Source organism: Pristiophorus japonicus, chromosome 20 (assembly GCF_044704955.1).
Source record: "Pristiophorus japonicus isolate sPriJap1 chromosome 20, sPriJap1.hap1, whole genome shotgun sequence".
Lineage (NCBI taxonomy): Eukaryota > Metazoa > Chordata > Chondrichthyes > Pristiophoridae > Pristiophorus > Pristiophorus japonicus.
Genome location: NC_091996.1, coordinates 93,989,007 through 94,013,232, shown reverse-complemented (window position 1 = coordinate 94,013,232; position 24,226 = coordinate 93,989,007). Strand labels below are relative to the sequence as shown.

At 49.8% G+C, this 24,226-nt stretch overlaps 1 protein-coding gene across 1 annotated transcript in view; it reads right to left on the bottom strand.

The window, feature by feature from the left end:
- LOC139232700 (solute carrier family 35 member G3-like) overlaps positions 1-24,226 on the bottom strand; it is a 261,262-nt gene that overhangs the window by 147,581 nt on the left and 89,455 nt on the right. Inside the window, exon 4 of the mRNA XM_070863178.1 lies at positions 1,019-1,146. Coding sequence (XP_070719279.1) covers positions 1,019-1,146 — 128 coding nt within the window. The remainder of the gene's footprint in view (positions 1-1,018; positions 1,147-24,226) is intronic.

Below are 24,226 nucleotides of genomic sequence, written 5' to 3'. Positions count from 1 at the left end.
TCTGTAAACACCTATGTAGTGCCATGTACAATACAAGGTCTGTTTCGTAATGCACGTTGAAAAGAAAAAAAATGTAAATGTACCGTCACCCTTTCCGTGTACTGTATAGTGACACATGTAATGTAATGTTGTTGAATGTACTACAAGGTATCCCGTATTGTATCGAATTGTACTTGAACTGAAAAGCAAGGAAATGTATCGAACGGAACTGCCGTCAGCACCTAAATGTAGTGTATGGGAGTGCTGACCGCAGCTAAACGTACTGAACTGGTTTTGAATGTACTGTACAAATTTTTTATATGAATAAAGTATATTTTGAAATTTAAAAAAAAGTTATTCTATATATAAACCCCCCCCGCCCGAACCCCTCGATTAGATTCCAGCCAGTAACGCACTACCCAGGTATCCGTTATTCTATATATGAACCCCCTGAACCCCTCGATTAGATTCCAGCCTGTAACTCACTCCCGGGTATCCATTATTCTATATATGAACCCTCTGAACCCCTCGATTAGATTCCAGCCTGTAACTCACTCCCGGGTATCTGTTATTCTATATATGAACCCTCTGAACCCCTCGATTAGATTCCAGCCTGTAACTCACTCCCGGGTATCTGTTATTCTATATATGAACCCTCTGAACCCCTCGATTAGATTCCAGCCTGTAACTCACTCCCGGGTATCCGTTATTCTATATATGAATCCTCTGAACCCCTCGATTAGATTCCAGCCTGTAACTCACTCCCGGGTATTTGTTATTCTATATATGAACCCTCTGAACCCCTCGATTAGATTCCAGCCTGTAACTCACTCCTGGGTATCCGTTATTCTATATATAAACCCCCCGAACCCCTCGATTAGATTCCAGCCGGTAACTCACTCCCGGGTATCTGTTATTCTATATATAAACCCCCTGAACCCCTCGATTAGATTCCAGCCTGTCAGTCACACCTGCGTGTCTGTACCCATCTCGCCTGGCGCCCCGCCCCACTGTACCCGGGGCTGGGTTTATTCCGTACCTTCTCCCCGCGGACTCGAAACGGACCCTTTCCCGCGATCATCTTGTACAGCGTGACGCCCAGCCTGAAGTAATCCACACAGAAATTGTAGGGTTCTCCTCTGAGCATTTCTGGGACCATGAAGCCTGCTGGAAAGATGGGAAAGACAGTCAGAGCTATAGAATCACAGAAATTTACAGCACGGAAGGAGGCCATTCGGCCCATCATGTCCGCGCCAGCCGACAAAGGACTACCCCACCTAATCCCACTTTCCAGCTCTCGGTCCGTAGCCCTGTAGGTTACGGCACTCCGAGTGCACATCAAGTACTTTGTAAATGTGGTGAGGGTTTCTGCCTCTACCGCCCTTTCAGGCAGTGAGTTCCAGACCCCCACCACTCTCTGGGTAAAGGCATTTCCCCTCTTTCTTTCTTTCACAGACCTGCGTCCCATCACCGTGCGGGGAAGTCGCAGACACAGACCGCCGTCCCGTCACCGTGCGGGGGAATCGCAGACACAGACCCGCGTCCCGTCACCGTGCGGGGGAATCACAGACACAGACCCCCGTCCCGTCACCGTGCGGGGGAATCACAGACACAGACCCGCGTCCCGTCACCGTGCGGGGGAATCTCAGACACAGACCCGCGTCCCGTCACCGTGCGGGGGAATCGCAGACACAGACCCGCGACCCGTCACCGTGCGGGGGAATCGCAGACACAGACCCCCGTCCCATCACCGTGCGGAGAATCACAGACACAGACCCCCGTCCCATCACCGTGCGGGGGAATCACAGACACAGACCCCCGTCCCATCACCGTGCGGGGGAATCACAGACATAAACCCCCATCCCATCACCGTGCGGGGGAATCACAGACACAGACTCGCGTCCCATCACCGTGCGGATAGAGAGCGAGACAGACACAGATAGAGAGCGAGACAGACAGAGAGAGAGAGAGAGAGACAGAGAGAGAGACACAGAGTGAGAGAGAAAGAGAGACAGAGAGAGAGACAGAGTGAGAGAGAGAGAGAGACAGAGAGAGAGAGAGAGACAGACAGACAGACAGAGAGCAACAGAGAGAGAGTGACAGACAGAGAGAGACAGAGAGAGACATAGAGTGAGAGAGAGAGACAGAGAGAGAGAGAGACTGAGAGAGAAAATCAGAGACAGACAGAGAGAGACAGACAGAGAGAGAAAGAGACAGACAGAGAGAGAGACAGACAGAGAGAGACAGAGAGTGAGAGAGACAGAGAGAGAGACAGAGAGCGAGAGAGAGACAGAGACAGAGAGAGAGACAGACAGACAGACAGAGCAACAGAGAGAGAGAGAGACTGAGAGAGAAAATCAGAGAGACAGACAGAGAGAGAGAGACAGACAGAGAGAGAGAGAGAGACAGAGAGCGAGAGAGAGACAGAGAGAGAGAGAGGACAGACAGAGAGAGACAGACAGACAGACAGAGACAGACATAGAGAGAGAGAGAGAGAGAGAGACAGAGAGACAGAGCGAGAGACAGAGGGAGGTAATAATGAGTGAAAGGATTTCTTCAGTTAGTTTGCTGGTTGGGGAGATAGTTCCTAAAGCAGAATTGTGGACTGCAACATTAGAATGTTAGAACAAACCCGTGGTTTAGTGTTGTTAATGGGCTTTCAGTGAGATCCCTGTGAGCTTGCAGCTATTTCCTGTTACCAGCTGTACCCACAAACCCGGGTAGGACGGCACATGGACTGTGCCCAGGGTCATGCTGAGAAGATCAGCTCCTGACCTCACTCTGGGTGTCCAGTTCTGGTGTCTGGGCCAATGTAATATTTACAGGCCCCAGAAAGGGAGCAGGCAGCAGGTTCTCAGTGAGAACTGGGCAAGCTGTAAGATTTATATCCAAATCGTTATATTTTTAATGCATACACTGGCGATTCAATCATGACAAAAAACCTTGCTCACACAATGGTCCCGGGGCAGGTACAGGGAGTTAGATACAGAGTAAAACTCCCTCTGCACTGTGCCATCAAACACTTCCAGGGCAGGTGATACGTCCTTACTACACAGTATAAATGCACACGAGGCCCACGCTTGAGAGAAGGTCAGTCTGTGACCTGTCCTTTATTCCTTAGCACTCAAGTGATGAAGGTGGGTGGAGCTTCCCCTTTTATACCTGAAGGTCCAGGCTAGGAGTGTCTCCCACCTAGTGGTCAGTGTTCTCACGGTGTACAACTTAGGTCAGTTTATACATGGGTTACAATGCTAGTTGAATACATGACATCACCTCCCCCCCCAAAGTCTTATTGGGATCACAGGTTGAGTCTCCCTGGTGGTTTACGCTCTCTTGTAGAGCGCCTGAGTTGGGGCTCCGGTTGTTGGGCGCTGGCCTGAGTGTCTGCTGTTTGCAGTGCCTCAGGCCTGTCCGGACTGCCCACAGTGACTGGGCTCTCCTCCCTTTGGTTCCGGTGTTCGGTCACCTGTGGTGGAGTGAACTCTATATCGTGTTCTTCCTCTGCTTCTTCTATGGGGTTGCTGAACCTCCTTTTTGTTTGATCCACATGTTTGAGGCAGATTTGTCCATTGGTAAGTTTAACTACCAGAATCCTATTTCCCTCTTTGGCAACCACAGTGCCTGCGAGCCATTTGGGCCCTGCAGCGTAGTTGAGGACAAAAACAGGATCATTTACGTCAATACATCGCGCCCTCGCATTCCTGTCATGGTAGTGATATTGTGACTGGCGCCTGCTCTCGACAATTTCTTTCATGGTGGGGTGTATAAGGGATAATCGGGTTTTGAGCGTCCTTTTCATTAGTAGCTCTGCGGGTGGAACCCCTGTGAGCGAGTGTGGTCGGGATCTATAGGCCAACAGGAGGCGTCATAAGCGGGTTTGTAGGGAACCCCCTTGGTATTTGAGCATCCCCTGTTTGATTATCTGCACTGCTTGTTCTGCCTGGCCATTTGAGGCCGGCTTGAACGGTGCCGTTCTAACATGGTTAATTCCATTTCCTGCCATGAAGTCCTGGAATTCAGTGCTTGTGAAGCATGGGCCATTGTCGCTGACCAAGATGTCCGGTAGACCGTGGGCGGCGAACATTGCCCGTAGACTTTCTACCGTGGCAGAGGATGTGCTTGAGTTTAAAATGTCACACTCGATCCATTTGGAGTAGGCGTCTACTACAACCAAAAACATTTTCCCCATGAAAGGACCTACGTAGTCCACATGGATGCGTGACCAAGGCTTGGCGGGCCATGGCCAGGGGCTAAGGGGGGCTTCCCTGGGCGTATGGCCCAGCTGGGCACACGTGTTGCACCTGCGAACACAAAGTTCCAGATCTGCGTCTATCCCTGGCCACCAAACGTGTGACTTGGCAATTGCCTTCATCGTGACAATGCCCGGGTGCCCATTGTGGAGTTCTCTGATGAACACCTCTCTGCCCATCTGGGGCATGACTACGCGGTTTCCCCACAGTAGGCAATCGGCCTGAATCGAGAGTTCATCCTTGCGCCTGTGAAATGGTTTAAATTTCTCAGGGCATGCCCCGTACGTGGCTGCCCAGTCCCCATTCAGAACACATTTCTTGACTAGAGACAATAGCGGGTCTCTATTTGTCCAGACTTTAATCTGATGGGCTGTCACGGGTGAGCCTTCGCTTCCAAAAGCTTCAACAGCCATGACCATCTCAGCACCATGCTCGGTAGCCCCCTCAGTGGTGCCTAGTGGGAGCCTGCTGAGTGCATCGGTGCAGTTTTCGGTGCCCGGTCTGTGCCGAATTGTGTAGTCATAGGCAGCTAACGTGAGTGCCCACCTCTGTATGCGGGCCGATGCGTTTGCATTTATGGCCTTGTTGTCGGCCAAAAGGGACGTTAGGGGTTTGTGATCTGTCTCCAGCTCAAATTTCCTGCCAAACAGGTACTGGTGCATTTTCTTTACCGCATATACACATGCGAGCGCCTGCTTTTCTACCATCCCGTAGCCCCTTACTGCCTGGGACAGACTCCTGGAGGCATAAGCTACCGGCTGTAACTGACCCTTGGCATTGACATGCTGCAACACACACCCGACCCCATAGGACGACGCATCGCACATTAACACAAGTTTCTTACATGGGTCATATAGCGTTAACAGATTGTTGGAACATAACAAATTGCGTGCTCTATTAAAAGCCCTTTCCTGGCTGTCCCCCCAGACCCATTCGCGATCTTTGCGTAGGAGCACGTGTAGCGGCTCTAGCAGCGTGCTCAATTTGGGAAGAAAGTTACCAAAATAGTTCAGGAGCCCCAGGAACGAACGCAGCTCCGTCGTGTTACGGGGTCTGGGTGCTCTCTGGATCGCTTCCATCTTGGATGCAGTAGGGCTGATCCCGTCTGCTGCTACCCTCATCCCCAGGAATTCTACCTCTGGAGCTAGGAAGACGCACTTCGCCTTTTTCAGTCGCAGACCTACCCGGTCCAGTCTGCGTAGCACCTCCTCCAGGTTGTGGAGGTGCTCTTCAGTATCGTAACCCGTAATGAGGATGTCGTCCTGAAAAACCACCGTCCCTGGAATCGACTTGAGGAAGCTTTCCATATTTCGTTGGAAGATCGCGGCGGCCGAGCGAATCCCGAACGGACATCTGTTGTACTCAAACAACCCCTTATGTGTCGTGATGGTGGGCAGCTTCTTCGACTCACTCGCCAGCTCCTGGGTCATGTAAGCTGAGGTCAGGTCCAATTTTGAAAAAAGTTTGCCACCGGATAGCGTCGCAAAGAGGTCCTCCGCTCTCGGTAGCGGGTACTGGTCTTGGAGTGACACCCGATTGATGGTGGCCTTGTAATCGCCACATATCCTGACCGACCCATCTGCCTTGAGCACCGGCACAATCGGGCTCGCCCAGTCACTGAATTCGACTGGCGAGATGATGCCTACCCTCAACAGGCGGTCCAATTCGCCTTCTATCTTTTCCCGCATCATGTACGGCACCGCTCTGGCCTTGTGGTGTACTGGTCTGGCGTCCGGGTTTATGTGAATCACTACCTTGACCCCCATGAAAGTGCCAATGCCGGGTTGAAATAATGAGTCAAATTTGTCCAGGACCTGTGAGCATGATACTCGCTCCACAGAGGAAATTGCATTGACATCGCCCCATTTCCAGTTCATGACAGCAAGCCAACTCCTCCCCAGTACTGCGGGACCGTCCCCTGGGACAATCCAGAGTGGCAACCTGTTCTCCGAATCTTTGTGGGTCACGACTACCGTGGCGCTGCCTAGCACCGGAATGATCTGCTTTGTGTAAGTCCGTAGCTGTGCGTCAATCGGCGATAATTTTGGCCTCCTGGCCTTGGATGCCCACAACTTTTCGAACTGTATGATATCCATCAGGGACTGGCTGGCCCCCGTGTCTAACTCCATTGATACTGGGATGCCATTGAGGAGCACTTTCATCATTATCGGTGGCGTCCTGGTGTATGAACTGTATACGTGCTCCACATGAACTCGCTGAATTTCAGCTTCCAGCGATTTCCCCCAGTGTCCATTTCTGCAGGTATTTTGCTCATCTCTGCAAACTCCGGCTGAATGTATGCCTCCACGCCTCCAGCATGAGTTGCAGTTTGAAACAAAAGATCCCTTGCCAGTCGATCGTCCCTGACTGCCCCTGTTATTGTCCTTGAGTGCACCATTAACAGGTGTTGATGGCCCCATTACTGGCCGCATTGTCCCTTGTAATGGCGTGAATCGCTGTTCAGCTTGCCATTGTCTCTGTCGAACTCCCCCTCTGGGTTCGACTATATGTTGGGGCATGCCTGACTGCCCTTGTCTGCCTGGAGAACTGTGTGCTGCTTTAACAATGTTGAATCTCTGTCCCAACCATTCCTTAACACAGTACCTCTCGTCTGTTCTGCTAGTGGCCATGCTCGCGTGGTTTAAATCCCAGTTTCTTGTCGCCATTGATACGTCCTTACTACACAGTATAAATGCACACGAGGCCCACGCTTGAGAGAAGGTCAGTCTGTGACCTGTCCTTTATTCCTTAGCACTCAAGTGATGAAGGTGGGTGGAGCTTCCCCTTTTATACCTGAAGGTCCAGGTTAGGAGTGTCTCCCACCTAGTGATCAGTGTTCTCACGGTGTACAACTTAGGTCACTTTATACATGGGTTACAATGCTGGTTGAATACATGACAGCAGGTACAGCACGGGTTTAGATACAGAGTAAAGTTCCCTCGACATTATCCCATCAAACACTCCCAGGGCAGGTACAGCACGGGGTTAGATACATAGTAAAGCTCCCTCTACACTGTCCCAGCAAATTCCCACAGTCTGCCAACCATTGGACTGTGAGGCAGAAGAACGATGGGCCGAATGGGCTCCTTCTGCACTGTATGGCTCTGAGTGAAATGGCTGCTCGGATTACCGTCATCATCCAGCAGCACGTTCTCTGGCTTGAGGTCCCAGTAGATGATACGATACTGGTGTAGGTGTTCCAGGCCGCAGATGATCTGTGCTGTGTAGAAACAAGCTCGTGCCTCGTCAAATCCAGGATTCTTCTCATCTACGTTGTAGATATCGTACCTGCACTCGAGAAAGCCCACAGGTATTAAACATAAGAATTTGGAGCAGGAGTAGGACATTCGGCCCCTCGATCCTACTCCACCATTCAATAAGATCATGGCTGATCTTCTACCTCAACATCACTTTCCTGCACTGTCCCCATATCCCTCGATTCTCTTAATATTCAAAAATCTATCGATCTCTGTCTTGAATATACTCAGAGACTGAGCCTCCAGAGATTCACCACCCTCTGAGTGAAGAAATTCCTCCTCATCTCAGTCCTAAATGGCCAACCTCTGTAACGAGATAATGAATAGCGTCCTCTAGCTAGGAGGTATAGGGAGCTGTACTGAGAGAAGAGGGTCTGTGAAGGAACGCCATTTTAAAGCTCAACATGGCTGTCTGAGATCTTGCAAATAAGCCGAGTTAAGTTGAACTAAGTGTGTTCAAGAGACTATAAAATGGTGTCAGAAGCGGAAACTTCCAATCTTTCGTCGAACGCATCTACGAAATATTGGAACTGTAAGACTTTTTCGAGCCAATCGAAATCGCCGTTAAGCAGTGCAGTGCTTCCTACACATCGGACGTGGATCCGTGAAGGGCAATAAATAGTCGTAAGCTTGTAAAATAATCTAGAGACATTAGTAAAGTAAACTTAAAGTGGCATAAGTTATTGTAGAACCTCGATTGAAAACGTATTTCTACAATTACATGGCCACGATATTTTACTATTAGACTTGTTCTAGTCCTCTGGGTATTTGAACTGTGTGCATGTATGTGACAAACTCAAAGTCCTAAACTGTAGCGAGCTACCATGACCACGGAGCCAACTCCCGTGCACATTCTTCTCCCACCTCCATTGCAGGTGACCGGCGATTTGAAAGCCAACTGGAAAAAAAATTCAAACAGCTGTGAGACAGCTATGAAATTATCACGAATATTGTGGAAAAACCAGATAGCGTTAGGGTTGCAATGTTTATCACTGCCATTGGCAGCGGTGCCCTAGGTATCCACAATAATCTTCCCTACAAATCAGAGGAAGGCAAGCAGAAAACAGATTATTTTGAAGCTCTGGGGAGAGCACTGTAAAGGTAAAACCAACATCATCTGTGAATGGTACCAGTTTAACAACTGTGTACAAGGGGACGGGCGGTTTGACAGATATCGCGTGAAAGTGAGAGAGCTAGGATCGTCATGTTTTTTCGGCAATTTGAGGGATGATTTCGTCAGAGACCGCATAGTCTGTGGAATATCTGATAACACTTTGCGTAAGAGGCTGTTGCAAGAATCAAGCCTAACACTCAATGAATGTGGGATGCTCTGTAAAGCTACAGAGGCCACAGTTGCGCAAATGAAATCCACGAAGCTCACTAAAACAGGCTCTGGAGATGTCAAAGCTGTCAGACAGAAACCCCGACCCACAAAGAAAGATCTCACGAACAATTGCAGATATTGTGGCAAAAGACATGAGCTGTCAAAAACTAAATGCCCAGCATATGGGAAGATCTGCACAAGTTACGGCAAACTAAATCACTTTTCTCAAACATCTAGGTAGAGTGTGTCATGTATTCAACCAGCATTGTAACCCATGTATAATCTGACCTAAATTGTACACTGTGAGAACAATGACCACTAAGTGGGAGACACTCCTAACCTGGGCCTTCAGGTATAAAAGGGGAAGCTCCACCCACCTTCATCACCTTGAGTGCTAAGGAATAAAGGACAGGTCACAGACTGACCTTCTCTCAAGCATGGGCCTCGTGTGCATTTATACTGTAGAGTAAGGACCTATCAGAGTGGATCAAGGAAGAAGTCTATCCATAACCCTAAATATAAGGGCAAGCCAAAAGTTCGTGCACTATATGAAGAATTATGATTCTGATTTTGAAGTCATGACTGTAAAGATGCTTGGTAAAGTTGATTGCACAATCAAGGACAAAGCTGACAGAAAATATCCTAATAAGATTATGGCTACCTTCTCCATTAAAGATCAAATAGTAAAAATGCAAATAGATTGTGGGACCTGTAAGGGGTTCTCAGGTGTTGTTGTGCCTTGGGTGTCTCTCTCTGGGCTTCTGCCCTCACAGCTCATGCCTGACCTGTGAGGTACCCTGAGTGCTGCAAGAGCACCCCTGGAGAGACTGTGTCCACAGCTTAAGTAGAGGGTTTTGAGACTCGTGTGTCCCCACAGCTTATGCCTAGCCTGTGAGGCACCTGTGAGTGTCAAACACTCCTAACCCCTTCTTCCCTAGCCTGTGACGCACAGTTGAGCGTTTTCGAGGCGCTCCTAGCTTTCCTTACACTGTTCTGACATAAGACTCATGGTCAGGAGATGTAATACAATAGAACTGAGACAAGGTGATTCCAAGAGGAACTTAGGCTTCCAATTTATTTGACAAGATGTATCTCAACAAACAGCAATACACCAACAAAACAATCCCCCTAAATCCCACCAAATGGACACAACGAAAATCTTTACACAAGTTTAGCAGTACAATGTCCAACCTCCCACCTTTCCTGGCCTAACTGAGTTGGGAGTTCCGGGGACCAGAGGTTATACTCACTACTGTGCCTTCTGCAGTCTGGTGGTTTGTTTCTTCTATCTTCGGTGTCTTCGGACACTGGTTTTCCTTCAGTGTCAAGAGGCTTGCTGGTTGTTGGATCACGAGGGCAGGGAACCCCACACACTATAGCCAGATTATTCAGTCTCCTGCTGAAATCGATCCTTCCCATTGGTGGGCTTTGTGATTTTGAAAAATGCAGCAGTTTTAGATTATTGCGGGTTTTTTCCACTGATGTTAACATGTTGATTGGGTTGGCCTCCTGTAGCCATTGTGGAAGCCCTTGGTTTGTTTTGGGTTCCCTGGTTTCTGAAGGTCTGCATAATTTCCTTCCATAGTGTAAACATGGGGAAGACAATAGCCCGATAATGGCTATGAGTCAGTCCCACAGTTTTCGAGCAAGTGCTCTCCCATTGGCTTGAAAGCCCCATGCTTCGGGCTGACTCTGTCCCACCATTGGCCCTCCGGTGTCCTCCCCCGCCCAATCACTGCTCTGCCAAGGTCAAACCGTCTCGGTTTTAATTCACAGCACAGACCGATCCCACAGCCCTTTTCCTTCTGGGTAAAATGAGGGGGTTTTCGTCCTCCCCCACAGACCACATGCAATGTGCTACCTCTTAGATACTTACCAAAAGGCTTAAAGATAAAAGAATCTAAGACAATACTGTCACTATATGACAACCATGCAACCATTCCAGTGGTAGGGACTTGTAATGTGCCACTGGAAAATACAAAGAACAAGCAAAAGTACGTTGTGCCCTTTGTGATCATTGAGGACCAAAGTGCACCCCTGATTGGCTCACGTACTGCCCAACAGCTACAACTGATACAAGGTAAATGAACCACGCGAATCGTGAACTAGAAACACGGCAAACGTCTCGCTAGCGTCAAAAACTGATGTCAACAATGTGTATCCGGATGTGTTTAAGTGACTTGGACACGTGCCAGGGACAGTGCACCTTGAAATTAATGAATCAGCGACATCAGCTGTAAAGCCACCCAGAAGGGTGCCAATAGCGATCAAACAAACGCTAAAAGAGGAACGTGATCGTTTGGAAAATCGACAAATCATCACGAAAGTTGTTGAACCGACGGATTGTGTATCAACTGGGACTAGTGTACAATAAACAAATGGAATGATACCAATATGTATTGACCCTCAACATCTGAACAATGCCCTGAAACGTGGACACTATCCACTTCCTATGATCAATGACAACTTGCCACAGATGTCAAATGTAAAGTTCTTCACTAAAGCAGACTGCAAGGAGGGTTTCTTGCAATGTGAACTAGACACAGAGTCCTCCTACCTCATGACCTTCCAGACTCCATGGGGATAATCGGCAAAAGAACCAGAGGGGGAGATGGGGAGAATGTTTTTACGCAACGAATTGTTGTGATCGGGAACGCGCTGCCTGAAAGGGCGGTGTGAGCAGATTCAATAGTAACTTTCAAACCGGGAATTGGATAAATACTTGACGGGGAAACATTCACAGGGCTGTGGGAGTGGGACTGATTGGATCGCTCGCTCACAGAGCCGGCACAGGCTCGATGGGCCTAATGATCTTATCGAAGGGCCGAATGGCCTACTCCTGCACCTATTTTCTATGTTTCTATGTTTCTATGTAACTATTAAGAAACAAGACACACTGTCAAAAAATAGGTTTGTGTCTCCGTTAAATCCTGTAGATGGAATTTGTGCAAATATATTAAAGGTGGGTACAGCTGGATTTAAAGCTATAAAAAGTTCAGCTTTGACCTGCCAAATCCCGCTTAATCTGCTTCAGAGTTAAGCGGTGTGGTAATCCTCATCTGAGGCAGAGATTTAAACATCACTGTCTCTCAGCTGAATCGCTTAGCTGGTCATTTATCAGAAGGCAGCTCACACAAAGCATCGCAAAGTGTGCCCTGCCCAAAGCAAGGTCTCACCTTCTACACTGTCCCATCAAACACTCCCAGGGCAGGTACAGCATGAGGTTAGATACAGAGTAAAGCTCCCTCTACACTGTCCCATCAAACACTCCCAGGGCAGGTACACCTCGGGGTTAGATACAGAGTAAAGCTCCCTCTACACTGTCCCATCAAACACTCCCAGGGCAGGTACAGCACGGGGTTAGATACAGAGTAAAGCTCCCTCTGCACTGTCCAATCAAACACTCCCAGGGCAGGTACAGCACGGGGTTAGATACAGAGTAAAGCTCCCTCTACACTGTCCTATCAAACACTCCCAGGGCAGGTACACCACGGGTTAGATACAGAGTAAAGCTTCCTCTACACTGTCCCATCAAACACTCCCAGGGCAGGTACAGCACGGGGTTAGATACAGGGTAAAGTAGATACAGAGCTTTACAGCCAATAAGTACTTTTTGAAATGTGGTCATTGTTGTAATGTGGGAAATGCGGCAGCCAATTTATGGACAGCAAGCTCCCACAAACAGCAATGTGATAATGACTAGATGAGTTGCAGCTCCAACAACACTCAAGAAGCTCAACACCATCCAGGACAAAGCAGCCCGCTTGATTGGCACCCTATCCACTACTTTCATCATTCACTCCTTCCACCACCGGCGCACCGTGGCTGCAGTGTGTACCATCTACAAGATGACTGCAGCAACTCGCCAAGGCTTCTTCAGCAGCATCTCCAAAACCCACAACCTCTACCCCCTAGAAGGACAAGGGCAGCAGGCGCATGGGAACACCATCACTGCCACGTTCCCCTCCGGGTCACACACATTCCTGACTTGGAAATATATCGGCCATTCCTTCATCGTTGCTGGGTCACAATCCTGACCCCCCTCCCTAACAGCGCTGTGGGAGCATCTTCACCACACGGACTGCAGCGGTTCAAGAAGGCAGCTCATCATCATCTTCTCAAAGGGCAATTAGGGATGGGCAATAAATGCCGGCCTCGTCAGCGACACAAAAAAAAAATCTGATTAGGGATGTTGATTGAGAGACTAATATTGGCTGGGACACCGCGGATAACTCCCCTGCTCCTCTCTGAAATAGCGGCGTGAGATCTTTTACGCCCACCTGAGAGGGCGGACGGGGCCTCGGTTTAACGGCAGGAGCTGAGGATGAGGGTTGTAAACTGGACATGTTGGGGAATGCAGAGGCAGTGAGGTAGCTGAGCGAGGTGGTGGGACATTGGGACGTGGAGAAGAATAGGCTCCGGGCCCGCTGGGCTGTGGACGGGTTGGAATCGATGGAAGGTGGAGGTCGGTGGAAATGGAGCCTGATGGTAAGAAGGGAAGTTTTGGCAGCGCTGGGCGTGAGGAGTTGGGCGGAGGTGGGGCGAATGTAGTGCAGGTGGAAGTTGAAAGCTGAGGGGGCGAAATTGGTTAGCGCCATGTTTGAGGCGGAGTCACCGGCCAAGTGCTGATTTTAGTGCCGGGCGTTAGGCGCAGGCTTCAACAGCCAAATTGCAGTGTTAACGCCCAGAGATGAGCGAGCAGCGCTGAGAAGTGACGTCGCACACTTGTCCTCGGGCGGGAGCTCAGGGGACCAACTGAATCTCGCTGCCGCCGAGCTCGCTGGGAAACGGGAAGCAAAGGGAGGAAAGAAAAAAACTTCAAACTTCTCCGACCCGCACACAAACTTCCCCACTGATGAAAAGATGAAGAAATAAAGAAAAGTACTGTGCTCTCTGGGCGATTCCGCCCAAGTTCCATTGTTTAACCACTTTATTCAGGCTGTAAGATCACCTGTCGGTACGGCGATCAAGGTGCCAAGGAGGTGTTACCCGCACACTAACGTCCGCACACTAACGTCATGATTTCCATGGCATTAGCCGGTGGGACGTAACATTTCAAAGCCCCTTAAAAAATGACCACTGAATCTCGCGTCAGGCGTGAACAGCACCGAGCGCCACTCCCAACCGCCCAACTCACAGTTAGCACCCAACACCGGCGTTATCAGCAGGCGTTAGCAACCCAATTTCGCCCCCTCGGAGCCATGTTCTACGTCCATTCAACGCGTGGCCCGCTAGTGCTGAGGTGACTGAAACCCCCTGACCCTTCCTTATCTGAGGTCGCCCCATTTCATTAAGGTCATGACCAGACACAGCTCGTACTTGGTCTGAAAGGAGTAGGCCAGAGAGACGATGAAACGACTGTAAACCTTGGCGAGAATCTGCTTCTCGATGATGGCGGCCTGGAGAGTGAGGAAAGGAGAAGGGATTGAGGTATGGAGGGAATCGGTGAGTGATGCAACAGCAACTTGCATTTATATAGCGCCTTTAAAGTCCCAAGGCGCTTCACAGGAGCATTATCTAGACAAAAATATGACACCGAGCGACACAAGGAGATATTAGGGACAGGCGACAAAAAGCTTGGTCAAAGAGTTAGGTTTGAAGAAGCGTTTTAAAGGAGGAAAGAGAGGTAGAGAGACGGAGAGGTTTAGGGAGGGAGTTCCAGAACTCAGCGGCCAGGCAGCTGAAGGCACGGCCACCGATGGTGGAGCGATGGAAATCGGGGAATGCACAAGAGGCCAGAATTGGAGGAGTGCAGAGATTTTGGAGGGTTGTAGCGGCTGGAGGTGGTTACAGAGATAGGGAGGGGGCGAGGAGGGATTTGAAAACAAGGATGAGAATTTTGAAATCGAGGCGTTGCTTAATGGGGAGCTAATGTAGGTCAGCGAGCACAGGGGGTGATGGGTGAGCGGGACTCGGTGCGAGTTAGGACACCGGGGCAGCGAGCACAGGGGGTGATGGGTGAGCGGGACTTGGTGCGAGTTAGGACACGGGGCAGCGAGCACAAGGGGTGATGGATGAGTGGGACTCGGTGCGAGTTAGGACACGGGGCACAGTGGGTGATGGGTGAGTGGGATTCGGTGCGAGTTAGGACACGGGGCAGTCAAGTTTTGGATCAGCTCTAGTTTACGTAAGATAGAATGTGGGAGGCCAGTCAGGAGTGCGTTGGAGTAGTTTGGGGTGGGTTTGGTTAGAATTGGTTTGGGATCAAGCATCTCTGTTTCGGGCAAGGTAGGGAGAAGATGTTTGCTATATGGCTCCGATTAAAGAGTAGAGGCATGCCTTCCTGATTGTGTGGAATCTCCAACCCTTGTCTATGGCATTGGCCTCCTTACCTGAGGAAGGATACACTTGTCTTTGACGCGGTGCAACAAAGGTTCACTAGATTGATTCCTGGGATGAGAGGGCTGGCCTATGAGGAGAGATTGACTGAATTGAGCCTATACTCTCTGGAGTTCTGGTGATCTCATGGAAATATATAAGATTCTGAGGTGGATTGACAGGGTAGATGCTGGACGCTGTTTCCCCTGGCTGGAGTGTCTAGAACCAGGGGTCACTGTCTCAGGATAAGGGGTCGGCCATTTAGGACTGAGATGAGGAGGAATTTCTTCACTCAGAGGGTGGTGAATCTCTGGAATTCTCTGCCGCAGAGGGCTGTGGAAGCTGAATCATTGAATATTCAAGGCTGAGATCGATAGATTTTTGGGCTCTAAGGGAATCGAGGGATCGGGCGGGAAAGTGGAGTTTAGAAGATCAGCCGTGATCTTATTGACTGGCGGAGCAGGCTCGAGGGGCCGAATGGCCGACTCCTGCTCTTAATTCTGATGTTCTTATTGGGATCTCCAACCCTTGCCATCACCAAGCTGCCTACTGTAATGTATTTGCTTCATGGGTTCTTTGCTTAAGAATTCATAGCAACACATTGCTATTAAGAACTAGTTGGTTTATTAACAAAGGTTTAACAATCACACGACACATTACCAGTTAATCTACTAGGCTCACAAATGCATACCTCACCGTGGATGACCTAGACCCATCTGGCTGGGTTTTATTGAGTCTTGTGAACATCACATGTTACTGACTAAGCCACTCACAACGCAACAGCCCCACAGACCCGTGAGCATGCTCGCGGGCGCGCGAATACATTGCACCTACCATAGAAACATAGAAAATAGGTGCAGGAGTAGGCCATTCGGCACTTCGAGCCTGCACCATCATTCAATATGATCATGGCTGATCATGCAACTTCAGTACCCCATTCCTGCTTTCTCTCCATACCCATTGATCCCTTAAGCTGTAAGGGCCACATCTAACTCCCTTTTGAATAGATCCAACGAATTGGCTCAACAACTTTCTGTGGTAGAGAATTCCACAGGTTCACAATTCTCTGAGTGAAGAAGTTTCTCCTCATCTCGGTCCTAAATGGCTTACCCTTTATCCTTAGACTGTGACCCCTGGTTCTGGACTTCCCCAATATCGGGAACATTCTTCCTGCATCTAACCTGTCCAATCTCGTCAAAATTTTATATGTTTCTATGAGATCCCCTCTCATTCTTCTAAACTCCAGTGAATACAGGCCCAGTCGATCCAGTCTCTCCTCATATGTCAGTCACGCCATCCCGGGAATCAGTCTGGTGAACCTTCGTTGGACTCCCTCAATGGCAAGAATGTCCTTCCTCAGATTAGGAGACCAAAACTGTACACAATATTCAAGGTGTGGCCTCACCAAAGCCCTGTACAACTGCAGTAAGACCTCCCTGCTCCTATACTCAAATCCTCTCGCTATGAAGGCCAACATGCCATTTGCCTTCTTCACCTCCTGCTGTACCTGCATACCAACTTTCAATGACTGATGTACCTATACATCCAGGTCTCGTTGCACCTCCCCTTTTCCCAATCTGTCACCATTCAGATAATATTCTGCCTTCTTGGTTTTGCCACCAAAGTGGATAACCTCACATTTATCTACATTATACTGCATCTGCCATGCATTTGCATTTGCCCACTCATCTAACCTGTCCAAGTCACTCTGTAGCCTCTTAGCATCCTCCTCACAGCTCACACTGCCACCCAGCTTAGTGTCATCTGCAAACTTGGAGATATTACATTCAATTCCTTCGTCCAAATCATTAATGTATATTGTAAATAGCTGGGGTCCCAGCACTAAACATTGCGGTACCCCACTAGTCACTGCCTGCCATTCTGAAAAGGACCCGTTTATTCCTACTCTTTGCTTCCTGTCTGCCAACCAGTTCTCTATCCACGTCAATACATTACCCCCAATACCATGTGCTTTAATTTTGCATACCAATCTCTTGTGTGAGGCCTTGTCAAAAGCCTTTTGAAAGTCCAAATACACCACATCCACTGGTTCTCCCTTGTCCACTATACTAGTTACATCCTCAAAAAATTTCACAAGATTTGTCAAGCATGATTTCCCTTTCATAAATCCATGCTGACTTGGACTGATCCTGTCACTGCTTTCCAAATGCGCTGCTATTTCATCTTTAATAATTGATTACAACATTTTCCCCACTACTGATGTCAGGTTAACCAGTCTATAATTACCCGTTTTCTCTCTCCCTCCTTTTTTAAAAAGTGGTGTTACATTCGCTACCCTCCAGCCCATGATCCAGAGTCGATAGACTGTTGGAAAATGATCATCAATGCATCCACTATTTCTAGGGCCACTTCCTTAAGTACTCTGGGATGCAGACTACCAGGTCCTGGGGATTTATCGGCCTTCAATCCCATCAATTTCCCTAACATAATTTCCTGACTAATAAGGATTTCCTTCAGTTCCTCCTTCTCGCTAGACCCCCGGTCCCCTAGTATTTCCGGAAGGTTATTTGTGTCTTCCTTAGTGAAGACAGAACCAAAGTATTTGTTCAATTGGTCTGCCATTCCTTTGTTCCCCATTATAAATTCACCTGATTCTGACTGCAAGACGTTTGTCTTCATTAATCTTTTTCTCTTCACATATCTATAGAAGCTTTTGCAGTCAGTTTTTATGTTCCCAGCAAACTTCTTCTCATATTCTATTTCCCCCCCTCCTAATTAAACCCTTTGTCCTCCTCAGCTGAATTCTAAATTTCTCCTAGTCCTCAGGTTTGCTGCCTTTTTCTGGCCAATTTATATGCCTCTTCCTTGGATTTAACACTATCCCTAATTTCCCTTGTTAGCCACGGTTGAGCCACCTTCCCCGTTTTATTTTTACACCAGACAGGGATGTACAATTGTTGAAGTTCATCCATGTGATCTTTAAATGTCTGCCATTGCCTATCCACCGTCAACCCTTTAAGTATCATTTGCCAGTCTATCCTAGCCAATTCATGTCTCATACCATCGAAGTTACCTTTCTTTAAGTTCAGGACCCTAGTCTTTGAATTAACTGTGTCACTCTCCATCTTAAAGAAGAATTCTACCATATTATGGTCACTCTTCCCCAAGGGGCCTCGCACAACAAGATTGCTAATTAATCCTCTCACGTTACACAACCTCGTTACACGTTACCTCGTACCCCTTCCGCTTCTCCAGCCTCTTTTTGTTCAGCTTCTTGTTGGCGTACATCTTGCCAGTGGCTCGCATCTGGCAGGCGCACACTTTCCCGAAGCCCCCCTTGCCCAGGACGCACAAGTCCATGAACCACTCCTCCCGCCACTTGAACTGCAGGAAGCGGAGGAAGAAGGTTCTGGCCTTGAAGCCCCCGCAGGTCTGGGTCTCCAGGTAACTCAGCAGCTGCCGCTCCAACACTCGGAAGAGGTCCCTGTGTCGGTTGGCCTGGTCCTCCCTCACCCGCAGCATGGCCTTGTTGTCCAGGAAGGGGCGTAGCACCTGCTGAAGGCCGCCAGGGCCGTTGGCATGCGGTCCTCCTCCTCCGTGGCGTCGTACTCCTCCATGGCTTGCCAGAGCCCCTTGGCGGCCCAAAACTGCTCTGTGCTCCGCAGGTACCCCTGGAACAGCCACTTACCGATGGGCTGCAGGCAGCACAGGCTCTGGAAGCCCAGGTCCAGCCGCTCGCTCAGCTGCCGGCACTGCTCCACCGGGGGCAGCTTGAGCCGCCGCGCATCTTGTCCCGCGAGGTCTGGGCTGAGCCGCCGTCAATGCTGCTCCTGGTCGCCACGTAGGCCGAGTTGGCCAGAACCGTCTCCTCCCACCGAAGTCCATGCCGAGGGCTTGGGAGGGTGACCTTGAAACCACACAAGTAAAATCTTAAAAAGTTATGGGCCACAGAAGGAGGCCGTTTCGGCAGTCTGAGTCATGAAAGTTGTGGGTGCAGCGCTCCCTCAGTACTGCCCCTCCGACAGTGCAGCACTCCCTCAGTACTGCCCCTCCAACAGTGAAGCTCCCTCAGTACTGCCCCTCCGACAGTGCGGCTCTCCCTCAGCACTGCACTGGAGTGTCAGCAGAGATATATGTACTCAAGTCCCTGGAGTGGGACTTGAACCTACAACCTTCTGACTCAGAGGCGAGGGTGCTGCCCACTGAGCCACGGTTGACGCACGGATTGGAGCACTGACAGCAGCGTTTCGTGGAGAAAACCCACCCACGGACCCAGCATGAGATTGGAGTCATGAACCGAAGATGGCGAATTCCCGGGGCAGAATCAGTTGCTCTCGCCTTCTCCTCGGTACGACAGCTCCCTCCTCAGCCCACCTCCGTCAGCGCCGCCCTGCGAGCGAATCAACGTCCGGTGCGGGTCTGCACTGACCGAGGGCTGCGGGATCAGCAGCTATAGTTAGAGGACGGAGCACTGTCAGGCAACATTAGAAAAATCTTCCAGCAATGGATCGCTCCCAGCCCGGCATCACTCAGAGATTATTTGAGAAGTCAGAAGGGCTGCAACTCAAAGCTCCCGCCCATGTGTCTCTTCTCCGACAGCAATCCTGCCGTTAATGCCCTCACATCACCGATTCACCGCGTCCTGCTTTAAAACAGCAACTTTGGGCTTCACGCAGCAAGCCTAAAAGGGATCCGTGTCTTCAAAGATAGAGAGAAAGTCACTTGTGTTTCTCCAGCGTCTTTCACCCACTCAGGACCTCCAAAAGCGCTTTACAGACAATGAAGTACTTTTTTTTTGAGTTGTAGTCACTGTTGTAATGTGGGAAACGCGGCAGCCAATTTGCGCAAGCTCCCACACACAGCAATGTGATAATGACCCAGATAGTCTGTTTTAACAATGTTGATTGAGGGATAAATATTGGCCCCAGGATACCAGGGAGAACTTCCCTGCTCCTTTTCTCAGGTGGAGAAAGGCGCTGTAGAAATGCAGTCTTGTTCGGGGGTTGCAGCTGCCTGATTGTGTACCCGACAGTCCCGTTATTTGTTCCTGAAATTTCTAAAATGTAAACCATTTGATTAAAAGGTCGAGTTTTGAAATTAGAATGCAATTTTATTCTCTGATTTGTCTGTGTCTGGTGATGTGTTGACTAATAAGGTTTAAATAAATGCAGTAAAGCAACAGACATCGGAGACAGGAACTGGGCGGGAGGGCATTCAGCTCCTTGAGCCTGTTACACAGGAACTGGAGGGGAGGCCATTCAGCCCCTCGAGTCTGTAACACAGGAATGGGGGGGGGGGAGGCCATTCAGCCCCTCAAGCCTGTTACACAAGAACAGTGGGGGGAGGCCATTCAGCCCCTCGAGTCTGTAACACAGGAACGGGGGGGGAGGCCATTCAGCCCCTCGAGCCTGTTACACAAGAACAGGGGGGGGGAGGCCATTCAGCCCCTCGAGCCTGTTACACAAGAACAGGGGGGGGAGGCCATTCAGCCCCTCGAGCCTGTTACACAAGAACAGGGGGGGGAGGCCATTCAGCCCCTCGAGCCTGTTACACAAGAACAGGGGGGGGAGGCCATTCAGCCCCTCGAGCCTGTTACACAAGAACAGGGGGGGGAGGCCATTCAGCCCCTCGAGCCTGTAACACAGGAACAGGAGGAGGCCATTCAGCCCCTCGAACCTGTTACACAAGAACAGGGGGGGAGGCCATTCAGCCCCTCGAGCCTGTTACACAGGAACAGGAGGAGGCCCATTCAGCCCCTCGAGCCTGTTCCACCATTCAATGAGATGATAGCTGATCTGCGACCTAACTCCATCTCCCCACCATTGGCCCATAATCCTTTAATACCTTTGGTTAATAGAAAGATATCAATCTCCAATTTAAAATGAACAATTGACCCAGCATCGATTGCCGTTTGCAGCAGAGTTCCAAACTTCTTTGTGTGTTTCCTAATTTCATTCCTGAAAGGTTTGGCTCCAATTTTTAGACGTGCCCGCCTAGTCCTAGATTCCCCAACCAGCGGGAATAGTTTCTCTCTCTCTACTCTATCTGTTCCCCTTAATATCCTGAGCTCAGAAGAGGCGAGGGCCCAGGGGCAGCACGGGCCCAGCCCACACTGCGATATGTGTGCAGCACTAGGTCCGTGCAGCAGAGCTGGTCTCCAGTCGTCCTGGTTAACCCTTGCCACTGGACCAAGACCTAGCTCTGTCAAGCCCGAGTGGTGGCTGGTGTGCAACGGTCACCCCACGTTAAAAAAATCCACGCACAGGCATCTTCCATCCTTCAGGATGTAGTTCAGGATCTGGAATATTAGGTCCTTCATTGACATACCTGTGAACTCATCCCTTTTTGACGTGGAAGCAAGTCATCCTCGCTTCGAGGAACTGCCTATGATGATGATGAATATCCTGAAAACTTCGATCAGATCACTCCTTAACATTCTAAATTCCAGGGAATACAACCCTAGTTTGTGTAATCTCTCCTTGTAACTTAACCCTCGAAGTCCGGGTATCATTCTGGTAAACCTACGCTACACTCCTTCCTAAGGTGTGGTGCCCAGAATTGCTCACTGTGCTCCAGGTGTGGTCTAACCAGGGCTTTGTACAGCTGCAGCATAACTTCTACCCCCTTGTGTTCTGGTCCTCTCGATATAAAGGTCAGCATTCCATTAGCCTTTTTGATTACTTTCTGTACCTACATTTTAATAATTAATGTACCCAGACGCCCCCCCGCCCTCAAGTCTCTTTGGACCTCCACTGTTTCGAGTCTCTCGCCCAGTTAAGCAGAATGAGAGCAGTCTCACTGTGGCCGTGAGTTAGTTTGCAAAGGCGAACAGGAAAATATTCTGGAAAGGGCAAAATCTGCTCACTGCTGATTGAGGCATTGCAGAGACTGGGGAATGGGGCAGCTCTGACCCCTGCTGGTCAGTGATAAAATTACCAGTCCCTTTGCTCTGTAAGAACTTGCATTTCTATAGCGCCTTTCACCACCTCAGGACATCGCAAAGCGCTTTACAGCCAATGAAGCACTTTTTTGACATGTAGTCACTGATGTAATGTAAGAAATGCGGCAGCCAATTTGTGCAGAGCAAGCTCCCACACACAGCAATGTGATAATGACCAGATCATCTGTTTTTTTTCGTGATGTTGGTTGAGGGATAAATATTGGCCCCATACACCAGGGAGAATTCCCCCCATCTCGTCTTCCAATAATGGCCGTGGGATCTTTTACGTCCCACATTACAACAGTGACTACACTCCAAAAGTACTTCATTGGCTGCAAAGTGCTTTGAGATGTCCGGTGGTCGAGAAAGGTGCTATATAAATGTAATTCATTCTTTTTTTTCTTTCTGAGGGGGCGAGGACCACGGAGGGAATTGAATAGGAGGATGAAAATTTAAAAATCGAGGCGTTGCCAGACTGGGAGCCAATGTAAGTCAGTGAGCACAGGGTGAGCGGGACTCGGTGCGAGTTAGGACACGGGGCAGCCGAGTGTTGGATCCCTCTAGTTTAGGTAGGGTGGAAGATGGGAGGCCGGCCAGGAGTGCGTTGGAATAGTCAAGTCTAGAGGTAAAAAAAAGCACGGATGAGGGCTTCAGCAGCGGTTGAGCTGAAGTAAGGGGCAAAGAAAAATCTTCCTAATTCCCTGCCTAAACCTCTCCGCCTCTCTACCTCACTTTCCTCCTTCAAGACGCTCCTTAAAACCAACCTCATTCACCTGCGCTAATATCTCCTTACGCGGCTCGGTGTCAAATTTGGTTTGATAATGGCTCCTGTGAAACGCCTTGGGACGTTTTAATGCGTTAAAGGCGCTATATAAATGCAAGTTGATTTTGTTCCAGTCTCCACTATCTGCCATTGTGGTGCTGCAGTCCCAGGCCGAATATCTCCCTTATATTATTGCAGCAGGTCAGGTACCACCGTTTGAGAAATGGCGGCAAATTATTTTTTCAGTTAATTCTTTTGACAGGCGTCACTTTGAAAATATTGTCCGTTGTTCCTCTCACATTTCTACCCCCACCTCCGTGTCAGCCGTGGCTCAGTGTATCGCACCCTCGCCTGTGTCAGAAGGTCATGGGTTCGAGCCCCACTCCAGAGACTGGAGCACAAAATCCAGGCTGACACTCCCAGTGTCAGTACTGAGGGAGCGCTGCACTGTCAGAGGGGCAGTACTGAGGGAGCGCTGCACTGTCGGAGGGGCAGTACCGAGGGAGCGACGCACTGTCGGAGGGGCAGTACTGAGGGAGTGCTGCACTGTTGGAGGGGCAGTACTGAGAGAGTGCCACACTGTTGGAGGGGCAGTACTGAGGGAGTGCTACACTATAGGAGGGGCAGTACTGAGGGAGCTCCACACTGTCGGAGGGGCAGTACTGAGGGAGCTCCACACTGTCGGAGGGGCAGTACCGAGGGAGCGCTGCACTGTCGGAGGGGCAGTACCGAGGGAGCGCCGCACTGTCGGAGGGGCAGTACCGAGGGAGCGCTGCACTGTCGGAGGGGCAGTACTGAGGGAGGTCTGCACTGTTGGAGGGGCAGTACTGAGGGAGGTCTGCACTGTTGGAGGGGCAGTACTGAGGGAGGTCTGCACTGTTGGAGGGGCAGTACTGAGGGAGCACTGCACTGTCAGAGGGGCGGTACTGAGAGAGTGCTGCACTGTCGGAGGGACAGTACTGAGTGAGGGCTGCACTGTCATAGATGCAGGGGAGTTCGCCCTGGTGTCCTAGCCCAATGTTTATCCCTCAACCAACACCACTAAAAACAGATGATCTGGGTCATTATTGTTGTTTGTGGGAGCTTGCTGTATGCAAATTGGCTGCCCCATTTCCTACATTAACAGTGACTGCACTCCTTCATTGGCTGTGAGGCGCTTTGGGACGTCTTGAGGGGGTGAAAGACGCTGGAGAGATGCAAGTCTTTCTTTCAGTCTCAATCTTAGCCGTGAGATGAAAGCAGACTTTGTGGCGATGTTGGTGAGGTGGCCGTGGTTAAAGCTGCCAAGCCCCTGGGCGGCATCACAATGCTGAGCGCACCATCAGTGTTTGCATCAGGCAAGCATCAGTGACTGGTTGCCATGGCAGCCTTTATGCTCCTGCCCCAGGCCCCAGTCTCCAAAGAGTACAGTATTTTCTTCAAAATCTAGATGAA